This window comes from Phasianus colchicus, chromosome 21, assembly GCF_987193195.1.
Source record: "Phasianus colchicus chromosome 21, bPhaCol1.hap1.1, whole genome shotgun sequence".
NCBI lineage: Eukaryota > Metazoa > Chordata > Aves > Galliformes > Phasianidae > Phasianus > Phasianus colchicus.
In genome coordinates, this window is record NC_143456.1 from 7,298,691 (window position 1) to 7,318,521 (window position 19,831).

A 19,831-nucleotide genomic window follows, 5' to 3' on the forward strand; every position below is an offset into this window, starting at 1 on the left:
TGCACGAGGGCTACAAACAGAATTAACCACATGTACTTTCCCAGAAGCACCATAAGGCACAACTAAACGCATGGCATAAGAAGAAGAATTAAAGAGACATCATATGAGTTTAAGCATATTTTATAATTTATCTTGTCTTTTCTCATTTATGGATCGCGTTCCCCTCGCTGTCTTCGTGAATGCATTTTTATTTTCAGGTTTACCCAAGGCCAGTTTACACACACAGAATTTCTAAGTCCTGATCAACAGTCTGCCCAAATAACGTCTGCATAAAAATTTAAGTGCCCAAGTTTCTTACTGCTGAGAAATACAAACAGGAGAGTTTTTCAGAACAGCTTACATTTCTTTTTACCAACACAGTGACTTAATTTTGCAATAGCCTTTGAAATCATAAGCAGGTGAAGTCATTGACTTCAAAACCACACAGACCAACATCCTCCTGAAACAAAACTGCCTATCAAATCAGTCAGGGAGTGGCAGCACTACATGAGCGGCTTAGATGTGAAGCTATTCAAGGACACAGAAATCTCTCTCAGGATACTGGGAGGAAACATAGCTCCAAGGTAAGTTTGAGCTTTCTGTGTGCACACCAACTGAAGCCCTGGTAGGCCCAGACTGTGGACAACACTTACCAGACAGTGGATAAAGGCTGAACTAGCATGGAAGAGGAAGGAAGGATCACAAAACATCATTATTCGATGGAGACTCATTGAAGGAGAAACTAAAACTGAAGATAAATTCAGCATGTTCCTAGATATTTACATAATTTAGAAGTAGTCCAAAGTAAATATTTACAGACAGCATTCTACGTAGGTCAGAATTTTTACTTCAAACATTTACAGTACAGAGACCAGGTAGCAGGTTGCTAATTGCTTGCCATCTGAAACAGTGATTCAGATTTGACTGAAGAACATAAATGACACGAAGAGTTCGAGCCTGCATCCAGGAAACATTTGTTTGCATTATGAAACCACTGTCTGGTTAGTAGCCTGTTCTCAGGATTGTACTGCATTGCACAGCACCTGCGTGAGGCACAGATCTGTTCCAACTTAAACAATTGTTAAAATCTTAAACTTAAGTGACTACACACACAAGAATTTTGAATAGTACTTGTGACCATACAAGAAAACCTTCACTGAAACCATTTTGTAGGAAAGCACAGAAGAAGAAAAAAAAAAGATTTCAGCAAAACTTTGGCTGAGAGCTTTGAACAAATTAAATGTCAATATTAAGAATATAATAGAGAAAATAAAGAAAATATTTCTCTCTGATACAGAATATTATCCTGTTACTTTCAGACATTTAACAGTAGTTGAAGCAGTCAGCTTCCCCTCCCTGTAAGCATCTCTCACTCATGCTGTAACTGAGAAATGAGGTAGATTAGAGGATGCAGCAACAGAGAACCCGAGGGCACCAGAGGGAGGAAATTGAAAGGAAGCATTCACGTCTGTCACTGCTTTTACCTCCGTTTTTGAGACACTTTTATAGACTCCTCACAATGAGGAACGCCCAGAAAGAGCAACTAAGAAGAATGGTTATAAGACTCGACTGTATTTAGAGTAAATCAGCAGCATAATATGGAATAATGAATGTACTCCAACTTTGTACACTAAATTCAAATTGTAAGAGTTAGCTTTAGTTGGTTTGTACCTCAAAGAATAGAGAGAGCTAACGCTTGTGGAAGCAAACACTTGCAGTATCCTCTCTATACACCAACAAATGGCATTTTAACCCTTAGAAAGAAGATTTCAAAGTGCCACCCTCTCCTGTATCACAGTGACCAACATCAAACAGCGTATTACAAACAGACAAATCAAACTGCATACAAAGCACAACAGAATTTTGTTTCCTAAGCAGCCCATATTCTATCACAGAGAAAAGCCATGTCAAGAAAAAAATTAACCACGCTATTGCAAAAAGGGTCACTGCAGTTGGCTTGTTTCCTCTGAACTTTTGAGAATGAAGGTCTTTCATCCCCCAACATGAGACATTAGATTTTAGCTAGTTAGAAATCCACTTCAAAGATTACATACTCCCTTTCCAAATGTCAAGGCTCTTTAGTTAATCACGAACAACATCCTGCAGAGTAAAACTCCAGTGCAAAATTTCAATGGCCCCTACGTGCAGTGACACAATGCTGTGAGCCCACTTGTTTGGACACCTCAGCTGTACCCAGGGCCTCCTTACACACCACAGTAATATTCACAACAGCACCATTTTTCCTTTAAATCATCAAGCCTAAAATGAAAAGCCCTGCCTGAGCTCGAGCAGCACATAGCCATATAACTATACATAAAGATACTGAATAATACAAGAATGTTGCCACAAAACTCAAAGCTAGACATCCTTCACGTTGCAGTGTTATCTTTACTATTATTGTTATTACGTTACAATGATATTTATAGTCATGAAGACCATATAATTAACACACGAAGAAGCCCATTTTGGACAACAAGATGGTTCAAACTCACAGCTTACATGCTTGAGCCCATCTAGCACTAACAGCACACAGCCCATCTGGAACCTCGTCCAACTGCCACCAATTGGACACTGACCATTTTTGTATGCACAGAGACCAGTGAGCACAACGTTCTCTACCACCGAGGCAGAACTGCTCTAGAAAAGGCCGTTTCCCTGGTGCCCTCTGGTAGCCCTGAGGTGAGGAGGGCTGTGGGATGCAGGGGTTGGGGCTGCTGATGGGGTAACCCAGCACCAGCAGCTGCCCACTGACAGCCTCAGCAGGAGGAGAGCATCCTCAGGAACGAACGCACTTCTGCCCCACGTTCCAGAAGACTGACTTCGAAGAGATTTTTTTTTTTTTTTTTGAAGAACGGGCCCTTTTTCTTTAATTATTACTATGGTTGGGTGTTGGTGTTTTTTTTTTTTCCTTTTTTTTTTTTTTCTCTCCCAGATCTCGCTTCTCCCCACAGGAGGATCACGGCAACCCCCGCCCCACCGCTCTGCACTTCACCCCCAAGTTCCCCTCACTCAGGGGCCGCTCCCGCAGCCCCGCGCACCCCCCGCCCTCCTCACGCACACACCGCGGGCAGCGGCACCCCCCCCCCCACCCCGATCTGCCCCCCCTTCCCCCGCCCGGCCGCTCCCTCAGGACCCCCCCGGCTCCAGCGCCCTCCCCTCGGGGCTCTGCCCGACGAGGAAGGAGGAGGGAGGATGGCCGTGGCCCCCGCCTCTTCCCCTTCCCCCTCCTCTTCCTCCTCCTCCTCCTCCTCCTCACAGCGGAGACTCCAAAGCCCCGCTGCCCCCCGCGCTTCTCCTCGCCGCCCCGCCAGGTTTCTGCCCTTACCGACAGCGCGGCGCTGGGGCGGCGCGGCCGCGGGCTCCAGCGGGGTTGGGCGGTCGCGGCGTCTCACCTCAGCCTCAGCGCCACCGCCACCGCCATTTTGCCTCCCCTCCCCCGGCTCGGAGGACTCCGCCTCCTCTCGCCAGGTCCTGGCAGCTACCAAACAAACGGCGGCGCGGCGACTCGGAAGTTTTTTACCGGTCGCGGGGACTCGCGCCTTCCTCCCAACGCGCAGCCGACGTAGCGCTGCTCTGGAGGCGTCGGCTCGCTAGAAAGCGGGGGCGGGCCCCGGAGTAAGAAGGCGGGTTGTTACGTTCCTTCCAGGACCCGCTGGCCGGTGCGGCGGCGGAGTACGGCTCCCTCCCCCCTCCCCGCTGAGGGGCTCAGAGCGGGGGGGCGGGGGAGGGAGGGAGGCGGCGGCCGCCATGAGGCGCGCAGCGGCGCTGAGGCGATGTGACGGACGGAGCGCGGGGGAACCCCTCACGTACACACCGCCCCTCGGCCGCGAGAAAGCGAATGGGCTGAGGTGAAAAATGGTAAATAACGGCCGCCGAAGCGCCAGGCGGCGGCTGAGGGGCGGAAGGCGGCACCTCGCAGCCGTGTGGGGTCCTCGCTGTTGGCGCGCCTCTGCCTCTCGTTATGAAATATTAGGTTTTAAATCGCAACTGCCTCGTTTGTTTGGCTTTTTTTTTTAAACCCTTTCCTCCTGAATGAGAAAAATGAGCACTGTCCCCTGTCGAGCCGCGTTACGCTGCGCTGCTGCCGACGGCTTTTCCGTCAGGCAGTTTGAAATCCTCACGTTTTATCTTGCAAACGTGAGGCGCTGAGATCACAGACGGATTCCCCTTATCGGGTTTGTAACGGGAAGCACGTACCGTCAGCCAAGATTAAGCTGTCCCATTGAGGAAACCGTGGTCATGTTGCACAGCTTCCAGCCGGAGTCACAACGCAGGTGCTCAGCCCGTGGCAAAGAGGCGACTTTCCCTCGTTAAACACGCGCTTTATTGGCAGCACCGCGTAGCGAGCACGGCTGAGTTCCACTCCGTTAATTGCCTACATCAACACATCTCCAGGCTGAAGTCTTTAACCCCACCACAGCCGACGGCTCCCTTCAAGGCATCCAAGAAAAGCCCGTGAAGGAGCCGGGTGTGTTTTGTGAGGTGTTTGTTCTCCGGATGCTCGATTCCTCTGATTTGCTCTCCCACTTTTATTCTTTAAGCTGAGGTTGGGGTAACGGACTGCTCTTCCACGCCTCGAGCAGCACGGCTTCCAAGCCGCCGTTTATCTCATTGCTTTTCCCTATTTATTCCCTGTCACCTTTCGCTCTGTAACATCTCCAGCGATTGACTTCATCCCTGAGACGCATCCCAACGCTTTTTTTCTCTCGCAGCCGCGCTCAGGACAGCCGCACAGACCTGCGCACGGCACAGCCTGCCCTTGGAGACGCTCCTCGCCCCGCTCTCGAGGTCTCACTTCGCCCACGTGTCCCACAGCCACACCGAGGTACGCGTCGAAGAGCTCAGTTTTGTCTCCGTTTATTTCTTAACGTCCCACAGGGGCCCATTTCTAGCTAACAGGGATGTCCCCGGGCCATGCCGCCACCCAGCCCGAATACGGCGGAGCAGCCCTGAAGCAGCGGGGCCGGTGCACGTTTCTGCGACAGCGTGACCCCGCCCTGAGGCGGGGAATAGAAGGGCGGAAGAGGGGAACTTTTGGGAGCGCGGAACGTTCGTGCCTCCCGTCCCCGTTTCCCGGCGGAGCGCTGCGCGGCGGCTGTCGCTATGGCAGCGGGGCCGTGGGGCTGGGGGCTGGCGGTGCTGCCGCTGTTACTGTTGGCGGTCCTGCGCTGCGCCGCGCGCCGCCTGCGGACTCGTTCCGCCGCGGAAAGCGCGGCGGTGTCGCGGGATGATGACGTCAGCGCTCTGCTGGTGACGGCGCACCCCGATGACGAAGTGATGTTCTTCGCCCCCACGCTGCTCTGCCTGGGCAGGGCCGGCGCACGCCTCGCGGTGCTGTGCTGCTCCGCAGGTGAGCGGGGATGCGGCAGGGAGCGGTGGGGCTGCCTGGCCCCTGAGGTGCCGCTGGCCGTGGACGTCAGGCTTCCCACCCGTGGCGTCACGCGGAGGCCGCTGTGATGTTTTCGTTCGTGACGTCAGCGCTGGGTTGCCTCCGTGGGCGGAGCGGGCAGGGCTGTAGTGACGGATCAGCGTATGGTTGGTGTGGCCTCATCGTGGTGTGACAGTGTGATGTCACTGCCATGCCATGCGTGATGTCAGTTGTGCTGATCCTCACAGCCCTCTGGGCTTCTGCTGCAGTGACAGTGGGCACTGCTGAGACTCTGTGGTTTGGGGGCACCATTCTTGGTTGGGGCATTCTGCACCCGCCTGAGGGTGGCCTGACATGTGGGTCTTCAGCCAAAGTGCTGCTTTTGGCAGTTTCGTTGGCTGTAGTAAAATCTATATTTGAACTACGCACACGGTTTCACAATCAGTTCTCATGCTGCAGCACTGAGATACTCAGAAACTGCATGGAAATGTCATTAAGTTGCATAAAAGCACTCATTGTTAAAGTTTTTGCATTTTGTAGTTCTCTGGTCTTTTAGAGAACTTGCTTTGGATGATCCAGTTTTGATATCATGATATCTTCACAGTAACGCATCTAAAAATGTTGGTTGCAAAACAGTCTAATCATTGAAAAATAGCTCTGAAGATAACCTGAGGTTGTGCTGCCCATCAGTCAGCTCAAAGGCAACACTAACAGTGTCTTCATTTGCTAGAGACAAATGTCTAGTTTGTGCTTTGGGTCCTCCAGGGAGGTTGCATGGCTTGCTTCAGTGCTGCATCACCTTTTCCTGAATTTGGAGTGACCTGAGTTTGTTTGTTTATTTGTTTTATCTGCTATGAACATAGAAATCAGAATATTCCTTTGTAGCAGCCTCTTACATATTTTTAGAGCTGTTGTCTGCCTCTCCTGTGTTCGCTGGACTAAAGTACACAATTTCTTTCAATCCTTATCACAGATAGTATTTTCTAAGCTTCTGATCATTCTCCTTGCACTCCTGTGGACTCCATTTGATTCACATCTGTTTCTGAAGCACAGTCACCAAGAACTGAGGCCTTTCTGGGCCTGAATCAAATGAAAGACTCTCAGAGGAGAAATCTCGCAAGGAATTTTCCCAGCATATTACACTCCTATCTTCTGTTTTTCTTGTTATCTACTAAAGCTTGAGATAATTTTTTTAGTGCACAACTGATACCTAATCAGTTATTCTTCCTGTGAATTCAAGGTTGTACTGTTGTGCTTGATGGAACACTGCAGTTTTGCATTTCATTATCATTACTTTGTTCAGTTCTTTTGGATGTAGGAAGCAGCCTCATGTTAACTGATTTATCAGACCACTGCTGTACATGAATTCATGAGCCTGTGGTGAAAACTTAATGTTTTAATGTTTGTTCAAAGGAGTATTTCAGGCTAAAAAGATATACATCTTACACTGACAGCTGCTTGTATTTGGGAAAAGGGACTGCTGTAATTCTGAAATCTCCAGCTTGTTCACTGCCAACTTCTGCATTCTCTGTTCTCACACCTTTCTGTCATAACAGGCTATCTAGGTGAGAAGACAGGGATTAAGCTATTGTTGAAGTCTATGGTACATCGATTTTAATGATCCCCGCATACTCCCCATTAAAGATTTAGTGCAGAGCTTTCAGTTGTCTTTGCTGAGGGACAAAAGTCTGTGGATCCCGTTTGGCTTTTTCACAGCTGTGACAAGATTACTGACATGCAGTTCTGCCATTTCAGTTGTCAGGATTAAAATACTGCTGCCAGTAGAGAACTTTCCAAAGTAGTGTTGTGTTTCTTTTTTATTTTGTACAGATTCTCTTTTTCATTGTCTTTACAGTAGTCCTGCTTCAGTGCCATGAAACTTTAAATGGATTTGAGACTGTCTTCTGTTGCATGTCTTGCACGTCTTCATAATGGAACTAGCAACATATATAGAAAAATGCATTCACTGAGCTAATAGCTTTCTCTCTGCCTCTTAATAGCCTTTTGGTGATTCAGATGGTTTATCCTCTCATTGTTTGTATGATTGATGATGACAAGTGAGTTGATCAAAGACTCCGCAAATTGTAAGACTGAACCAAAATAATGACGTAGGAACTGTTGTATTTGCAGTTCTCACGTATCAGTCAAAATGCCACAGAAATGAATCAGAATTACAGCACTGTGAGGGGAAAAAAACAGCCTTCTCCACACTGAGTAATCTTTGAATTAATAACTCTGTATAAATGTGTTTTGTTCTCTGTAGTAGCTGGCTCTCTATTGTGAGTGCTCAATGGATGAGTTCCAGCAGCATTAGCTATTCAGCTGTTTTTGCTTTCAGTAGCTGCCCGTTTTTTCTTGTTAGCATTTATATATTCCTAATGTCCTGACACATTTCTCAAGCTGGGGAAAATGGATCTGTTCCTTTGAGTTCAGTAGAAGTTAGGTATTTTGAGAATAATGGCACCACTTGGATAAAACATCACCTGCAATCAGTTACTGTGCTATGTTGCAACATAACTTATGTTACATTAAAACACAAGTATCATTAATTCCCATGCAAGAAATCAATCTAAAATGAAGTACTCATATGGTCCATCTGAGGAAGGCGCATAGTTAAATTTCTTCTTCTAAAGCTGGAACTTGTGGTCCAAGCTGCAGACTGCCAAGCTGACGTGTTCCCCAGCAAACCCACAGGTAATCACTGTCACAGTCTTATAAAATCATTCACTCACAGTCTGCAAGAAGAGAAGTTGTTTTTTTCTGGCTGTTGTTCACCTCTTTGAAAATCATACAAAGCTGCTAGTGAGTGCTCAGATTGCAACATTTCTTTAGAGAAATGCTAGATTTAGATGAGTCATCCCAAAAGCAATAAAAAAAAATCTAGTGTAATTCAAGACAGCTGACTACAGACTCAAATCATACATTAATACACAGCTAAATTTTATCATTCAGTTGCTGCAAAGTTGAAATTGGGCTGCAAATGTCCTGCACAGCGTGGCATATTGGAAGGGACCATTGCAGTACTGGTATAGACTTTGTATGATTGATTCCAAGGAAAAAAAAAAAGGTAATGTGAGGACAAGATGAGAAGAAAAGATTTCAGCGAAGGAGGCAGTGCTTTAAGTGTTTCCCTACTAGCTGTTGGTCTCCAAATATCTATCAAGTTTTAACTTTTCAAAAATACCTTTAAAGTAGGTTCCTGCCTTTTTTGGTTCTGTAAGTTCTTTGCAATTGTAGCTTCTGCTGGAATTTCCTCTGTGAATGATGCGGACTTCTGGGAAATCTTCATCTCAAAAACAGATTTTTATGTTGGAATTCTTCATTCCCTAAAATCCTCTTAATTTCATCACTGTGTTCTGTTGCAGTGTCTTAGTGTTATGTGGCGCCTACTGTTCATTAGAAGTGGTCCAGGGTGTACTATAAACTTTAATCACTTAAAGAATACAACTCAGGACAAGTTTTCCAAGTGTTGTCCCAGCAGTTCTTTCTGAGGACTTTGACTTTGCTGTTCAGCCTGATTCTGTGCTGTTAAGAGCACAGGAGAGGAGTTCATGGTACCATGCCTAATAGTGAAGGAGGAGTGGTTCTTTGGCCCTTCCTGAGGAGGTTAATTATTACTGATTTGTTTTGAATACCTCTCTTTAAAGTGGACTGAGGTCCCACTAACCTCTTTCATAGAGACACCCTGGAAATTTGCCAGTGATAACAGTTTTAGTTGCCTCACTGGAAAAGCTGTTTCTTCTGTGTTTGTGAGAAGATCTTGCTCAATTGTTTTTGTTGGTGACTTGCATTCAGATAACTTGTAACCTGTTTGTCCATGTAGACACCCTTAGAAAGCTCCTTCCCACCCCCCCCCAAGCAGAGTTAGCCTTTGGAATTTGCAAAAAATACAACACAAGAAAACAGAAAGCCCAAACAACAACAACAGAAAAGAAAGAGCTAAAAATTTTGGTGTGAGTTTGTTTGAAAAAGCCATCTGAAAGTGCCATGTCTCATCAGACCGTTGTCCAAGCAGCCCATTGTCCTCCTTTTAGTAGAAGCCAAAGTCATGCTTCTGCTAAAGACATAGGAGATCTTCCAAACAGCAATTCTGGAACAATCTGCTTGGGCAACTGCTTCTAAACTTCTGTTTGACCAGTAAATGTCTTTTTTCTCCATGATAAACTAAACAGTGTTGCTGTTATTTGCAGGGAACTATTACAATCAAGGAGAGATTCGTAAGAAAGAACTGGAACAAAGTTGTCGTCTGCTGGGGGTTCCTGCATCCAGTGTAACAGTCATTGATCACAGGTAACTAGGTTTTATTTATAGTATTATTTCTGCGCTGGTTTTAAACAAGAAGTGAAGTTCACTTCAATGTTCTGTGGCAGCTTACTGTATCATTCTATATATATTGTTTTGGGGACTGTCAAAAAAGATCGTACGAGGTATTTATGTGAACTGTTAGCTAAGAAAATCTAATTAATTCAGAACATAAATCAAGAGTATAACGGGGATTACTGTCCTTAGAGTAAACTCTGTTAATACAGCATTTCAAGTAATGATAACTAACTAACTTGTAGTACAGTGTGTTTGGGCAACATGATCACTCTTTGTTGCAATTTTTGCAGTGTTATCCAACACACATACAAAGAAATCTCTGAATTGCCAGAGGCAAGTTTGTGCTGAAAATAAAACTGTTTGGAGGATTGGCAGTACCATTACATTGCAGTTATTCTCCCACGTGATTATAACATAGTTGCAGATAGTTGAAGTCTGTGTTCCATGATAAGATAACCATATAAACACATCAGCAGTTGTGCTGTCTGTAAAACAATGCAGTGCCTATGTTATTTTGGTAGCCATCGGAGCACTTTATAAAATAAGAAGCCTGCCAGCTTTAGCCGAAGAAGCCATCCTGACAGGAGAAATTCCTGAGGGTGTATTTTGGGGAGACAGAAAAATAGAATTGCTTGGAATCTGTTTGTTCATATGTTTGAGTGGTTTGTTAATTGCCAACAAGTTTTTCATCTGTGGGTGAGCTGGTGATTGACTGCATTTAATGGGATGGTCTGAAATGGATGAAATGTCTTGTCAGTCTTTGCAGAGGAGGCTGCTGCTAGCAAAGCTGTGTGTAGTATTTCCCTTGCTTCTAAGTGTTTTGTTTTAATTAATTGTAAATTAAATTATGTGAATAGTTCAGAATCAGATATAGGCATTAGTAGAAGACCTTTGTAAAACGTAACATAACATTAATTTGATTCACTTAAAACATGTACATAAAATAAAATTTTAGGTCATGAACTTGTAGTCACCTTTTTCATAGGCTAGTCCTTATATGGCTAGTGTGAAATTCTTTTATATGTATAATTCGGTTTAGTTCTGGCTAAAAACAAAATGCACTGTGGTGCTAAAGGCTGTCCATAATAACATGATAGTAAGTTTCTTTCAACTGAAACCGTGCAGGATTTCTGTATGGGTTTTTTGTTTGTTTGTTTTTAATGTGTTGTTTTCTTTAGCTGTGTCTAGATATGGAGGTAAGTGATAAAGCTGACACTTCTTTGTTTTGGAATTAACTTGGAAACTGCATTAATAGAAGGTGACTTGGAATCAGTAAAACTCAGAAGGTAACATTGCAAGGCCTCTAACGTTGCCCAATCTCTGCCCATCTGGGGTTAATGTTTACTGAAATAAATAGTGATTTCTAGCAAACACAGTACAACCAGTTGTTTCAATTGTAAACAGCTATCATGAAATTCATAAAGTACATTTTTGTTTACGAAGAAGAGTCTTTAATAGAAACAGACAGTTTTAAAGCCACACCAACTAGAATAGTCAGAGTTGAAAAAAGCCTGGCTCCAGGCAGGCCCTTTTCCCATGAACATATTTTCCCTTGAGCTAAGGCAACAGAAACCACAGTCCAGAATATGAATCCTCTTGAGTTCTTTGCTTTTTTTAGCTTTAGGTTTCTCTCCAACTTTTCAGCTCAGTTAGGAAAACAGCACAGGAGTTGTTTTTCCTTTGGAATGAAAAAAGACGTTTCCGTTTGCTTCTCATGAACTGACTTTGGGTAGCTTCATGTTTTGTAGTACAATTATATGATCGTACCCAGAACTTTTTCTGGGGGAATAAGGAAAAAAAGCTGCTGAGTTTTGCTAAGCATAAGTTTGCTAAATGAACTGTCTTTTGCAATTTACACTGAGCCCAGAAGCCTGCTGGTCTTTCATGCTCTAAAGCGCTGTTTGAGTTCGGTTTCTCTGTGATGCAAGTTTCCTGATACTGCTCAATCATCTCCCAGTGCACACAGTCCTGTGCTGTAGTACTGCAGTTTGCTCAGTAGAAAGGTGAGGGTGATTTCAGGGAAATAACTTTGGATCATTTTCCTTGAGGGCTTTCATTGTTAGTGATATGCACATTTATGAAATTAGCGACCAATGTGTGATTTCTGCTACTGGATGCACTGCTTGAAAAGACACATCTGTGTCATTGCCCAGAGTTCTGAGGCACAGGCCTAGGATGTTATAATGGCAATGCTAAGTCATGGCTTGAAGCAGTGATGGAGCACCTAGTGGGAGGGCAGGGCCAACCTGGGGGAGCTCAGGTGCAAGCAATTCACCTGAGTGACCAGAAGGGGTAAAGCCAGGATCCGCCCCTTCCCAGACCTCATTTAAGGGCTGGCAATGGAAGTGAGGGCATCTTGCTGGAGATCCCTCCCTACCTGAGGCCTTCTAGATGTAAGCAGATTTTTTTTCCTTTGTTTCTGTGGCCAAAGCTGCTGCTTTTGGGCTTATCCTCACTTGTTGCAGGCTGAGACTTTGCTACCCTATTATATTGCTGTGTTTTCTATTGCATTGTAATGTTACAGATGCATGACATTGTTCTGAGAAACAAGTTTAGGTATGAGGCATTTATTTCAGAGGTTAGATTGCAGTGAGATAACCATCAAATCATCTAACTTTGTTGTGCATTCAGGGAGCCAACCTGAGAAGTTCTTGCTGAATTTAGTTCAGAGCTTGCTTATACGGGGAAGTTAAGCATGTTTATAGTGTATTATTCACTCAGCAATAACTCATCTAGTGGAAATACTTTATGAAAAACATCTGTGGATCAGATGTTTGCAAAATGGTAGGAGATGAGAAATAATGTTTAGATGACACTGAATTTTTGAAGTAGCCATATTTTTGGTGCTTTGGGTAAAGCGCTGGGGCTGAGGTTCTTTAAACCTACTCAGAGTTCCCAGATTCCTTAAAGTCAGTAGCTTTCCTATGCCTCTGCTACCCCTTCTCTAATTTACACATAATACAGAAGTATTTGTCACAATGGTCTGATGTTAAACATGTTAAATTTCAATGGAAATTAATATCGAGGGAATACAGGTTGTAAGACTGTTCTCATCAGTGTTCTGCCATCCCTATGCACTCTGTAAGATCAAAATCCTTTGGCTTTTTTTTTTTCACTTTCTTCCTGACTCTTCAGAAGATAATTTTGCATTTGTGTAAAGAATTAGTACAATGCTTAAGGACTGTAGCTGGCATGCTACCAATTAACATTGCTTATGCAAGTACTGGATGCTTTACATTATCCAAGCTGCAGACTTGTATTTTGGAAAGGAAAGCCCAAAGGATTGCTTGGTCTGGATCTGCTCCAGCCATTGTAGTGCAGAGCTGAGTCATGCTGTTTCCTCCTCTCTTTGCATAATCTACAAGTGAGTGAGCAGAAGTTTCAAGATGTAGAAAGGAATGTATCTGAAAGACGAGATGATTGATGTGCTCTGTAATCTCATTTGGCCAGGCAGATATAAAATCAACATGACACTTGAGTTACGTGTGAACCAGTAAAGAGAAATCTTCAGTTAGTCTGTCTGTGATGAAATCTGTGATAAGACCAAGCCCTTATTAAGCAGTCCCTTACCTTAAACAATGAGTATATCTCAAGTATAACCAGGATTGATAGGTCAGGACTAGTTCAGTCTGTACCAGACAACTGTTTTGCATCATTTCTTCAATGGGCGTTTGATGTAGTTATACTGAACAGCATCTCAAATCTTCTGCACAAATACAGTCCTGAACTGTACCCACATTTCAGCTGTAGAGGTTGGAGGCCCCTGGAAATCAGCTGAAGTTCATGAAAGACAGTGATTTTGATACTTAGCTGTAAGTAATTAATCTGTGAATAGATGTTCCTGAGCAGCAAGCTCTCCCTCCTGGTATATGGAAAACATTAGCATCTAATTGATCTAATAAGAAAAGTTAGTTAAGCTCCCACTAATGTTGGGCACATCTGCCAAAGCCCTTCCAATCCAAGCATGTAAACAGGAGATGTTTTCTAAGCTGTTTTCACTTTCTGAAGAGAATGAGCAAAAACGAAGCCCAAATGAGTCTTATTTTTTTTTTCCTAATGTCTGTTTTGGGTTAGTGGAAAGATAAGTATCAGGCATTTTACTGCAGCTTCTGAGTCTTTTGTTTGTGATTGGAGTGGACAGAAAGTAGGACTAATTGCGTCCTTTATATGATAGAAAAAAATACTTGGACCAAGTTTACACTGTAAAGAAAATAATAGCTAAAAATGGTGTAAAGTAGAAAATTTTCCACTCAGTACAGAGACTTACAGCAAGTAACATTACGTCTGTTTCTGAGTTTCCGTGGAAATGGCACAGCATACACTTCTCTTATTATTTCACTTAAGTTCACAAGGGCTCTGGTTAGAGAAGACATCTGCCTGTACAGAATTACAGCAGAGCTGTGAGTTCTTTATGAGGCAGCACAAAAAAGTTTTTTTTTTTTTTATTTTTTATTTTTTACTATATAATAATTATTTGGTTTTGGTCTTCAGTTTTTTGTGTGGGCTTTTTTTTCCATAGGTAAACAGGCTGTATTGCACTTCCTCGTGTTTAACTTGTAACAAACTTCCTTCTCCCAGCTCCCCATGTCAGTGAAGTGAGTCTGTAAGGTCATGGGAAAAATACACCCTTAAATAGTAGGTGTGTCTGGCTGGGTCAGTGGGAAGGATACCTTCAGAGAATGAAATATGTAACAACCTTTTGATTAGAATTTGAAAACTTACACGTGGACGGCTAAGGAGTTTGTCCAGTTGATCCAGTTTGGTTTTTGCTGTGCTTAGGTTGTTTGGTGATGGCTTTATGGATTTGTATGCAGGGTGCTGAGTGTGTGAGAACTCTGTGCAAGCTGTCTAGTGGGAATCTGTACTGCGATTAAGAAAGCCTGCCTGAAAATGGAGGACCAGAACAAAATCCTGGCCTCTGAGTCTCCTGGGAAGACTGGCAGTGATTCCATACCAGTTTCTGACTCATTCATTTGCAGACCTGTGTCATCTTGCTAAATGTATCTGGAGATTTTCTTGTAATTGCATTTATTCTACGTATGCTTTTCTAATCAGAAAGTTTGCATTATTCCCTGATCCTTTTTCTTTCCTTCTTGTATTTTGGGCTAAGTATTTAATAGTTTTTATTCTGCTAGAGTAATTGTGGTAATTAGTTACATTATGTCTTCCTACGTTCCTTGTGGTATTGCACTTAGACATTCTGTTATGCTGCTAATTCTGAAGCTATGTGCTGATTAACAGTGCTGCCATGCAGTCCTTCTAGAAGAGCTGTGTGTTTCAGCAGTGATGACAGGTTCTCTTGATCTTACTTATGTCAGAAGCGCTGTAAAGGTCTTTATTTTTTTTTTCTGTGGATTTTTCTCTAATTGAGAATGACATTGGGGGATCAGAAAATCTTAGATGGAGATTGATTGCATATTCAGAATGTATTACAATGAAATCAATCTATATTTGAAAACCCTCCTTAGCATAAAAAAAAGGCAAGGAGTCTTAGTCAGATGGCTGCCTTGATGTTTATGTAAAGACCGTGCACAAATCTCACTTCTATTTACTTGTGTTCTTGAAATTGTTGTCTTTCTGGGAAGATGATAAAATAGTTGGCCACATGCTCTTATTTACATTATAATCAATACATTTTTCTAAAACATTTACTGCATGGCAGCTTATACTCCTAATTTTAGGTCACTGGAGCACTTTATGAAAAGGTTTACATTGAAATCAGCTTTTAGGGGTCTGCTCTATGCAATAATTTAAGAGGAAATACTTCTGGGGATTGAGATGTCTGTCTGCCTTCCAGGAAAGCTGCTTCCTGAAACAAAGGCTTGTATTGCAGTATGTTAGGTTTGGCTGTTTTGTCCTAAGGTAGATATTTTCCTCAATAAGGAAATCTACCTTTCAGCTTCCCTGGGGCTTCCATGAATCAGCTCTTTTCTCAGCTTCCTAGCATAATTAACTTTCTTGCAGTACAATAAGGGGGAAGGTCTGTGGTGGAAGGGAAAATGATCCTTTTGGTGCTGAAGGGATATGGCCCCAAATTGCTTCTGCAGAGAAATGAGCAGTGGTCCTTTTCAAAACGTGGAAGGATTCTCCTTTGCATGTCAGCAAAGACCTGTCAGACCACATGTCAGTGATGTCACAGCAGGGTTTGATTAGGAGCAAGAGGCTGCCCAGAGAACCCAAGGGCTTTGAATAAGAGTTGAGGGAATGGAAGAAGTGCTGATAAAGACATATTTTGTCCTTTATGGAATTCTAATCAAAATACCAAGCGTCAAGATTTATGCTTAAAATGTTCAAGATTATTTTAGCAGAATGACAACTTCAGTACTGATCCTAGAACATGAAATATGAAATATCCTAGCCATCCCTCCAAGCTGCTGAGATTTGATTCTACTCGAAAACCATCAGCACTGCTAAGTTAATATGTTTGACTTGTTTTCTCACTACCAAGTTATGTTTCAAAAGTCAAAAAAGCAACTAGGGCCGAAGACAGGGAAATCACTAGAATGGGATGAACCACCAGGAATCACTTTTTTGTTCTTACCTAGTTTCTGCCTTCAGAAATGCCTTTTATTATCCTTTTGTTCATGGCTGTTAAAAGTGCCTTACATTCGTTAAAGACAGGTGTGGTCTTGGAGCAAAGGAAGCTTCACTGGCCCATCCTGAATTTGTTAGTGGTCAGTGTCCTGTGCTGGCTGTATCCTGGTGACACAGATATGCTGACTGGAGCAGTTCTGTAATGAGACCACTTCTGTCCACACAGAAGGATGTGTCCATGTGTTTGTTGGTTTCCAGTACAAAATGTAAGATTTCATTATTTTGAGTGGACTTTGTTCACTGATGCTAGTGAAGTGAGCTACCAACTCAGAAGAACACAGTCATTAGATTAAAATTATTTTCAAGTTATACCCAGAGTTGGCTTTTAAACATGACAAACTATGTCAGCCTATTTATTTTACCAGTTGTGCAGTGGAACAATACATTGTGCTTTGCCAATAGATGCTCTGAGGGACTAATGGAGAATGACAAGCATTTCCCCTTTGCCTGTGGAAGGTTTGCTGCTTTGATAATCCATACTGCAATGCCCAGCACTGTCTCTGCTAGTCACTCCTTTTAACCTGCTGCTGTAAAACGCCTTGCTGATCATTATAGGCAGACTGGAGTCTTTTAGGGGAGAAGGTAAAATGGTTAACTCTTCTTTAAAGAGTAGCAGTTAGACCAATTAGTGTCTAAGTTATTCAAAGAGCAGAAGCAAACAGGAAAAAATGAAGCATGAATTCACCTTTTGAATCTCTATTTGGACTCAGCTTACTTAAGGAAAATGTGTTTTTTTGTTTTTTTTTTTACTGAGAACACTTAAAAACTTGCTCACAATAATGGATTGAGGGTTATTGCCTTGTTCACACGAGCTGTGGTTTCTTTCTGTGTTCTCATAACGTTACTTTAATTGTAGCTACAATACAAAATGCTGAGTGCCTCACTTACAACAGGGCTGTGAGAGCTGAGGCTATCTGTGACAGTTTCAGTGTGTCCAGGGGTCTCACAGTGCTAAAAACTTGTTGTTTTACCCCTGTTCCCTTAATCTAACTTTGCTAGTTCTGGCAGCCACCAGAGCAATGACTGAATAACCAATATCTGAGTCTTGGGAACTTTATTAGGCTTATAAAGCACAGAATGTTTCCAATTACAAGGCACAGCGTTGAAGGCACTTTAAATGCCGTGATATTCTGTCGTGCTGAATACCAGCAATATAATCCTCATTTCTTCAGCTCAGTTTCAAAATCCCATTGAAGTCAGAAGGCATCTCCTACGCTGGCAGCCAGTAAGAGAGCTTGAGAAGTAGTGTGTGTAGTGCCTGAGGGATGGGTGGGAAGCATCCTCTTCTGTGATAGACTCAAGGGTTGAGTTGCTGAGCTGCAGAAAAAGGATGTCCTCAATACTGGGGCCTCTGGGATGTTGGTGTGAGGGAAGTTCTATGCTATTTCCCCCTGCCCTAAAAATTTCAGGGCGTTTGGTTGAACCTTTCTGGCTCTCTTTATGTTAAAGATGGTGTGAAAACAGAAAAAAAGATTTGCAAAAAAGCATTAGTTACATCTTGATCAAAATGTCATTTTTCATAGGAATAGCAATGTTTGGACTGGAGGTGCTGTAGAAGCTCAGTGGGTTTTTGTGAGAATACTTCTGTTTGTGCAGACTTACAAATTCTTTGCTTTAATACAACGTGTGCTTGGGTCTCCATCAAGTCAATTTTTCTGCATAGATGGTGGAACTGGAGCTGTAGAAACTTGGATTTGTTTCCTTCTTTCCTCAGAACCACCTTTTGGTCCCATCAGTATGAGTAGGAATTGGCCATTCACTTCAGTAAGACCAGAAATTGGCATTGAAACAGTTGACAACAGAAGACAAAGTTGTCTTCAAAAAAAAAAAAAAGTTAGGATAGGGAAAGTTGGAAAAGCAACTGTACAATAGGCGTTGTGTAAAATATGTTTCCTCTTAATGACTTTCCAGTTCAGATTGGCTCTGTTTACATACAAATCAAAAGCTGGTTTGTCTAACTGCCAACACAGCAGAACTCAGTCTGGGATCTGAATATCCAGCTGTGTCTTTTGCCTCTGACATCCTCCCAGTAATAAAAGTTGCGTGGATAGGATTTGGATCGAATTGCAGATGATGTGTGATCCAGAATTGAATTCAGGCTGCTCTTCCTCTGTAAGACAATAGAAGCTAAAACTTGTTTTTGTCAATAAAAAATAAGCATGTACAACTCAAAACCCCCTGGGGATCTGTGATGATGAATAAGATGCTCTTTTTCCATCACGACATTTCTGACCCTGACCCATGTTAGTAATGACTCCATGAGAACTCCGAGTTTTTTCTTCCTCATTTGGAGCAGAAACTGTTATGGTATCTACCTGTGAAAATGCAGCATCAGAAAACAGACGTAGTTGTGACAACTTCTGCAGACCAATTTATTCTGGTTTCTTTGTTTGTTTTACTCTCAAACTGCCTGAAGGGTACAGCATTAGTTCATTGCACCACGCTAAGTGCTCTGTAAGCCTGTCCTCTCTAACAGCTTCCCTGCAGTTAGACCAAGTGAGAGAGCGACTTCATAGGTGAAACGGTACTGCTAGGATGCTTATTAGTTCTCACTTTCCAGTCTTTTTTTCCAGTGGTCTGCTACTAAATGAAGGTGTATCTTCTTCCTTTACAAAACAGAGCCTTCCGAACTTCTCCTTACAGAGACTGATAGTTTGTCAGGAGACAGCTGCTGTACCTTGCAGGTGCCAATGGACCATGTGATGATGGAGTGGTTTCAGGTCCTGGAGGTTCATATACTGTTTGGGTGCAGGCAAAAGTATCTCAGTTCCTGGAGGAGCAATGTATAAAGAAACTATTTCCAGCATGGCCTTCTTGCTTGTAATGATGATGAAAGTGCTGGCTGCAGCACAGAGCTCTGTTAGCAGTTTCACTTGCAGGTTGTGCTTTTGCCACCTCATTGTAAAAGACTGCTTGTAAAGCTGTTTAGCAGTTAAGCAAAGCGTTCTTTTTTATCTCTGTTCTTTCCAAAAATAAAGCCCTATTTGACAGATGATTGAAAGCTTCAGTTGACTGAAGTTGCACTGTGGATTGGTGAAGGTGGTCTCAGCAGTCTGAGGCTCTGCAAACACTTCTGGCTGACTGCAGTGAGATGCTGCTTTGTAGGAGTATGATCCACTGCTGCCTTTTTGCATCCTACAGGAGAATTCCCATCTGTATTTTCTTGGCTGAGTTTGTTCTGACATGCCCTGTTATTTTTTGCATTCTGTGTCCATTCTGAAGTTCCCCCAGGCATCCCTTTAAATGAAACATTGCATCACCGAGGAAGTGAAGCCATTAAAAGTGAATGCTTTTGCCAAACACTTGGAGCGAATATAATCAACTCTCATCTACCAGAAAATGACTTGCATGTTGACATTGCAGAATTTGAGAACAATAGACTTTTTTTTTGAGTGGTTTGATGGAGCAGTTCTTCAGAAAGCTCAGCTGTGTGTTACTCTTGCCACATCATGATTGAAGGTTTTATACTTGCATAGAGAATACATAGAAAAGGGTTACCAAGCAATGGTTAAAGCATGGAGTTTCACACTTCAAAATCTCTTTGGAGGAAGAGATGTTTTAAGTTGTGCA

General features: G+C 43.0%; 2 protein-coding genes across 6 annotated transcripts in view; one reads left to right on the forward strand and one right to left on the reverse strand.

Moving 5' to 3' along the window:
• NCOR1 (nuclear receptor corepressor 1) overlaps positions 1 to 4,315 on the reverse strand; it is a 58,669-nt gene extending 54,354 nt beyond the window's left edge. Inside the window, exon 1 of one of the 4 annotated variants that reach the window (XM_031591607.2) lies at positions 4,177 to 4,315. The gene's annotated coding sequence lies outside the window, so the exon portion shown is untranslated. Of the gene's footprint in view, positions 1 to 3,304; positions 3,670 to 4,176 lie in introns of those variants that run through there. The other 3 variants (XM_031591608.2, XM_090122400.1, XM_031591605.2) reach the window with 3 other exon arrangements.
• Positions 4,316 to 4,994: 679 nt separating this feature from the next.
• PIGL (phosphatidylinositol glycan anchor biosynthesis class L) overlaps positions 4,995 to 19,831 on the forward strand; it is a 56,034-nt gene continuing 41,197 nt past the window's right edge. For both annotated transcript variants that reach the window (XR_016459212.1, XM_031591628.2), the window contains exons 1-2: positions 4,995 to 5,329; positions 9,538 to 9,637. Coding sequence is in view for 1 of the 2 variants with exons in the window: in XM_031591628.2 (XP_031447488.2) it covers positions 5,083 to 5,329; positions 9,538 to 9,637 (347 nt within the window). In the remaining variant the exon portion in view is untranslated. The remainder of the gene's footprint in view (positions 5,330 to 9,537; positions 9,638 to 19,831) is intronic.